At 31.9% G+C, this 6,713-nt stretch overlaps 1 protein-coding gene across 1 annotated transcript; it reads right to left on the bottom strand.

Moving 5' to 3' along the window:
• Positions 1 to 5,528: 5,528 nt before the first annotated feature.
• Positions 5,529 to 6,426, bottom strand: LOC106394944 (cyclin-dependent protein kinase inhibitor SMR6). The gene has a single exon (XM_013835487.3). It carries the CDS (start codon positions 6,120 to 6,122, stop codon positions 5,802 to 5,804), a length of 321 nt encoding a protein of 106 aa, XP_013690941.1. The 5' UTR covers positions 6,123 to 6,426; the 3' UTR covers positions 5,529 to 5,801.
• Between the last annotated feature and the right edge of the window lie 287 nt (positions 6,427 to 6,713).

Here is a 6,713-nt window from a genome sequence, read left to right as displayed (position 1 = left end):
CTTTTGAACATATAATCAATCTCGGATTCAAATTCAAGCCCTAAATTTTTTTTACTTCAAACGTTTAAAATGTTTTGTATTATATACAACACGGTATCTACGTCGAAAATGAAAACAAAAATGCTATTATATTTGATATGGTGAAAATCTCTAAAACTAATAATAATTTGACAAATCAAGAATCACAAATGGCAGCTTTATAATTATAACTTAAAAGTACACGTTAATTTAAGAAGAAAAAAATGTACGTAAGCTTTATCCAATATCCATATTAGTGACAGTAAACTGACAAATGTAAGGTATGTTTTTTTTTTCTTTTGGTTCTTCCAGAGTAAGGTCTAGGTATTTGCATTGCTACAGTTTTGGTCTGAGCTTTCTTAAAATCTAATCCCTTGCATAATGATTTTAACACTTCTCTAATATCACTTTTATGGATTGGATTTAAACTATAATCCACAATTGACATGTCATTCTATTAAACTAATTTTAACTTGGATTTCCTTTTCTCCATTTAACTTTACATGGCAGTTTAATTACTAAGTTACTGAATATTATGTAGAGAAAGCAAAACATAAGAATACTTAGTGTCGGTAGCGCATTTCAGTTGACAAACACAGAAATATTCAAGGAAAGAAAATGTCTTAGTTCCTATAAATTCAAGTCGTGACGGTGAACTATAAACTCGTTCACAAGAATAATCCAAACTCGTCATAGTCTCCCCAGTCCAAACATCTTAGAAATCAAAAAGAAAACACGAGACTGGTCGCTGTCGCGTGAAGGAAGCAAACAAAGCGTTAAGTCCCACATTGGATTCTCTTATCGCACCGCTATTCTTGAACCCTATTTTGTCCTTTTCATGACTCAAACCACAAGAACATAAAGAGAGTGACAATTAGTGATTTACATGCAACACATATTTAACACTGAAATAGTACACAAATAGTACTGGTGCGTAGCATGAGTAATTGGTAATCATAATGTCTTAGACGGTTAATTAATTAATGTATACTACACAAAGTAGTAGTAAATAAAATAAAGAGACTGGACTTCTGAGTGTGCAATTGTGCACGTAAAAAGCTCTTTAATTAAAAAAAGAAAAACATTTGTTGGATGGCTTTAGAACACTACAAGAAAACAACGGTATTCTGACGGAAATTCCGACGGAAAATGAAATCCTCGGAATTTCCCGAGGAATTTCTGAGGAAATTCCGAGGAAACCCAAAATTTGAGTTTCCTCGGAATTTCCTCGGAATAAACCGACGGAATTCCGAGGAAACATCAATCCGTCGGAATATTCCGAGGAAATTCCGACGAACTAGTGATCGATCGATGCGTTTTTGGACATATACCCATCGATCGATCACATTGTTACGCTTTGGTCCATCTTAGTGATCGATCGATGCGTTTTTGGACATAAATCCATCGATCGATCCGTTTATAAAAAAACATTCGAGATTTTGAAACCCCAAACACTAGTTCCTCGGAATTTCCTCGGAATATTCCGAGGAACACTTGATATCCTCGATCGATCGATGGGATAATCCCATCGATCGATCACATTGTTACGCTTTGGTCCATCTTCGTGATCGATCGATGCGTTTTTGGACATATATCCATCGATCGATCCGTTTATAAAAAAACATTCGAGATTTTGAAACCCCAAACACTAGTTCCTCGGAATTTCCTCGGAATATTCCGAGGAAATTTCGAGGAACACTTGATATCCTCGATCGATCGATGGGATAATCTCATCGATCGATCACATTGTTACGCTTTGGTCCATCTTAGTGATCGATCGATGCGTTTTTGGACATATATCCATCGATCGATCCGTTTAAAAAAAAAATTGACGTTTTGAAACCCCAAACACTAGTTCCTCGGAATTTCCTCGGAATATTCCGAGGAAATTCCGAGGAAGAAAAGGGTTTCCTCGGAATTCCCTCGGAATATTCCGAGGAAATAGGGTTTTTAAACCGAAAACAACATTTTTGCGGTTTGAATAACACCTATATAACCCTTATTAAGTGTCTTACGTTCATTATGAAGTCAAAAATTTGTTCCTTACCCTATAATAAACATTTTTCCGATTGTATGAACGAAATCCCCACAACATAAGAGAAACACTTATACACTTTAATGAACGGTAAAGGGAATACTTACAATTCGTTTTGAAATTTGTTATTTCATGGTTTATGCTCATCTATACAAAGAATCCTCAATGGTATGCATTACAATTGTATAAGAAATGAAATACGGCAAAAAAAATTGATGTTTTGAAACCCCAAACACTAGTTCCTCGGTATTTCCTCGGAATATTCCGAGGAAATTCCGAGGAACAATATAAATTAATAGAAATACATGCACATGATATTCTTTTTCCTCGAATTAATGAAAATATTCCGAGGAAATTTCGACGGATATTTAAGTGGCCGTCGGAATTTCCTCGGAATATTTTCATTTAACCGGGCAAACAAGCCGCCAAATATTTCGGGAAAATTGAAATTGAAAGTACTGAGGGAATTCCGACGGAAAATATCCGTCGGACCCAAGGTTTTATAAACTCCAAACGCATCTTCTTCCCCATTTCTCTCTTCTTCCTCTCCGGCGATCTCTCTCTCCTTCTGGCGTTCTCCACCTTCTCTCGCGACGAACTCTCCGGCGAATCCTTTCCATTCCCTTACAAATCATGTAAGGACCCTATCCCACTCTCTTAGGTCCTATTTGTTAGGTTTTTAAGTAGATTTGATGATTCTAGAAGGTTTTTGATAGATTTTTGTTAGGGTGATTGGGTAGGATTGTGATTTGTTGTGTAATAGGTTTAAAATTGAGATTTGGTTGTGTTGAATTGATTTAGAACTTTTTTTATAAATTGTTCATTATTTTTGTATTTACAAAACGTTTTTTTCTATATAAATTCGATTTTACAAAACGTTTTTTGTATATAAATTTGATTTTTGGATTTATAAAAGATGATTTCATATTTATAAAAATATTTATATTTATTAAAACTAATATTGTATTTATAAAACATTTTTTTGATTTATAAACACTATTTTTTTATTTTTGTATTTATAAAAACTATTTTTAAATATACAAACCGTTCTTTGTATATAAATTCGATTTTTGGATTTATAAAAGATGATTTCATATTTTAAAATTAATTTTGTATTTATAAAATATTTTTTTTATTTATAAACACTATTTTATTATTTTTTGTATTTATAAAAACTATTTTGTATTTATAAAAAGATGATTTCATATCTATAAAAATATTTATATTTATAAAACTAATTTTGTATTTATAAAACATTTTTTTATTTATAAACACTATTTTATTATTTTTTGTATTTATAAAAACTATTTTGTATTTATGAAAAGATGATTTCATATTTATTAAAACTAATTTTGTATTTATAAAACATTTTTTTATTTATAAAAACTATTTTATTATTTTTTGTATTTTAAATATGTTTTCTATTTCAATTTTAATTTTATATTTTTGAATTTCAATTTAAAAAAATAAATTTATAATTTTTTTTTAATTTTGGAAATATTCCGAGGAAGTTTATCCCTCGGAATATTCCGACGACATCTTCCTCGGAATATTCCGAGGAATTTCCGACGAACTTGTGGTCCTCGGAAATTCCGAGGAAATAGGGTTTCCTCGGAATTCCGTCGGAAATTTCCGAGGGATTCCGAGGAAAGATGAATTTCCGAGGAGTTATTTCCGAGGACTTTTTTCGTCGGTATATCGTCGGAATAGCGTTATTCCGACGACATACCGACGATTTTTTCCCTCAGTATGCTGCTGTTTTCTTGTAGTGGAAGAGGCCTCCTTAAAAAGGTCATGCATTGGAATCCTTCAGTCATTTTAAGTCATAAAATAAAACATTATATGTGGGCATTGTAAAATTGTTCATTTCTTCTCTTTTAAAATAGTTTCAATCATATGCCCATCTTTTTCTTTAAAATAAAACATATGAAATAAGATCCCACCATATTATTTGTTAATGAAAACTATCTTTTCCCACATCTAGAACATTTGATAAAGTAAATCATGCATAATTATATATCGAAAATGCCTTCGTTTGAAACCTTTTTGTATATGGAAAAAACTTTTGTAGGAATTTTTCAAACACTCGGACAGCAATATATGGATCTCAACCTATGAAGATAACAACATCATACAGATTTCTATGAAGATAAGTAAAAGTAAGTATATGGTACGGTTCAATCTAAACTTAAACCATATCCAAAAAATCTATCCAAAAGCCGATTCAACACTCGTTATATATAAACCAAAGCCAAGTTGATATGAACTAAAATGAAATTAAAAACATAATGAAAATATGATTGTTAAAATTCAAAATCCAGAACCGGAACTGAATGAAACACTTGAACATCTTCAACACAGTTTTTTACTTTCTTCTAAAATAGCATTTAGATAAAATTACTCTAGCTCATCTATATTTTTTTGCTCTAAAATAGAAATTACTATTTTTCCTGTATTTATAGAAGAGGAAATAATATTATTTTATATTTGAAGGTTACTATTTTAAAACACATTGTATCAAATCTTATTTGTATTATAAAATTCTTCTATTTTAGAAGAAAAAAAAACAAAATACGCAGGAGATGGTGAAAATCACCGTGCATCAAATACTCAAAAACATGTACTGAGGTTAACCATGATGTATATCAAATATTATCACCTCAAAAATAACAAAAGTTAGATCAACAAGAAGGGGATCAAAGGCTTGACGTGTGGGCTTTTTCTCTTGTGTAAATTATTGGTCCGTTTTACTATTATTATATTTTACTGGTTAAGATTATTGGTACGTTTTTTTTGATAAACCCTGCTTGATCAAATCGGCTTCAGGAGAAAGGAATACAGCTAGCTAGTGCTAAAGAGTGGACTAGACTGAAAGCATATCACACTGCCTGATCCGAATTTGAAATATCTTTCGACTAATGTCAGGAGATGATGGACTGATCATCTGTTACGATCCACTATGTAAACCACTTAGGCCAAAACCCAAATTCAGACCGGTTAAATAGTGATAATTTAGTTCCGAATCGAACTCATATAGCGGATACATACCAAACTCTGACAGATTGCCAATCACCACTTGGTTATTTATTATTGGTACGTTTTGCTCACGTCACTTCCTCTCTGGTTTTCGTAGGCCGAATCTAAAAGGCTCTGAGATTTTAATTCTCTACACTTTTCTTTTATCAATCTATAATTGTCTACATCTAAATTAGTATTTTACAAGTTGTGACTGATATTTGTGCATATACAGTATGCATAATCAGAATATTCATGAAACCGAGAAATAGATAAAACCAAGGTGATGAAGAAAATATGGAATTAAATCTAGTTTAGAGGTTATAACCATTATCATCGTTAAATTACATCTTTTCACTGTATAATTTACAAAATGTCCTTTATAACAACAGTAGATTTTAAAGAAATTAATATAGCTCTATGACATATAGATAGAACTAAATGTGATAAACACAATATGGTATTAAGCTAATTTAGAAACTATCCATTATCATGTTTGTACAATAAACTTCCCTTTATGACAAAAAAAAATACAGAAACTAATCTCTAAGGAAATCATACACTCTAAAAGAAAAAAAAAAACTAATAAAGAGCAAACTGAATTTTGAAATGCATACACTATAAGGAAATCATTAAAATCTAATTACTAATATTGTAACTGAAGTTTCATGGCTTGTAATTAATACGTTACACGACTAATATACAAACCCACTAATATTTTTGTTTCTGTTACTTAACGGCGCCGTATAAACACCGTCTCTAAATCGTCAGGAGGCGTGAAGAACTCTCTAACGGCGTTACTCCGACACTTCAACGCCGGCCGTCTCTTTCTCGGTGCTGGTGGACATTTCAATTTCTCTGGTATCTTTGCTTCCTTTGCAGTTGGCGTCGTCGAACATTCTTCCTCTTCTTCAACTTCGGCTTCAGTCTCCGGTGCTCTGAGTTTTGTCTTCACCGGCTTCAACGAAGCCCGAATCCCGATTCCGGCGATAACCCATTTCTTCCCGTCGGAATCTAAACTGCCGTCTAATTGAGATTTCTTCGAAAAACCCATATCTCTTTTCTCTGTTTTAACCCCAGAAACAGAGTACCAAAAAGGTAAAAAAAACAGAGAGTTGTTCCACTTGTGCAGGAAACAAGAAGAGTGGAGATATTAGAAAAGATGGTTTCTTTTTGAATCAAATGTTAAGAAGAGGAATCAGAATAAGGAACACGAACAAGAAAATGATTAGAGAGAATAAAATGAAAGGTTTTTTAGAAGTAGGAGAAGAAAAATGAAGGAGAGTTGTGATAAAGAAAGCTTTAAATAGTCAAATAAATATTCTCTCTCTCTCTCTCGCTCTCTGCGTTTGCAAATGCTGACTCTCTGGAAAAATAAAGAAAAAAAGGGAAGTTTTTGAAAAAGAAAGAAAAAAGGGCTAATTTGTTAACGGGCAAATCTCCAAAATAACATATTTCTAATTTTATATCACAAAACTAGTACTCAAAAACTAAAATGACCAAAATAGCACCTTTTAAAGTTTATCCTTTGAAAATTTTATTTTTTTTATTTTTCAAAATTTGAAATCTTATCCCTAAAACTCATTTCTCAACTCTAAACCCTAAACCCTAAACTCTAAACCCTAAACTCTAAACCCTAAACCAT

This window comes from Brassica napus, chromosome C4, assembly GCF_020379485.1.
Source record: "Brassica napus cultivar Da-Ae chromosome C4, Da-Ae, whole genome shotgun sequence".
Taxonomy (NCBI): Eukaryota; Viridiplantae; Streptophyta; class Magnoliopsida; order Brassicales; family Brassicaceae; genus Brassica; species Brassica napus.
Note: the sequence above shows the minus strand (reverse complement) of the source record. Positions and strands in the feature narration are given on the sequence as shown.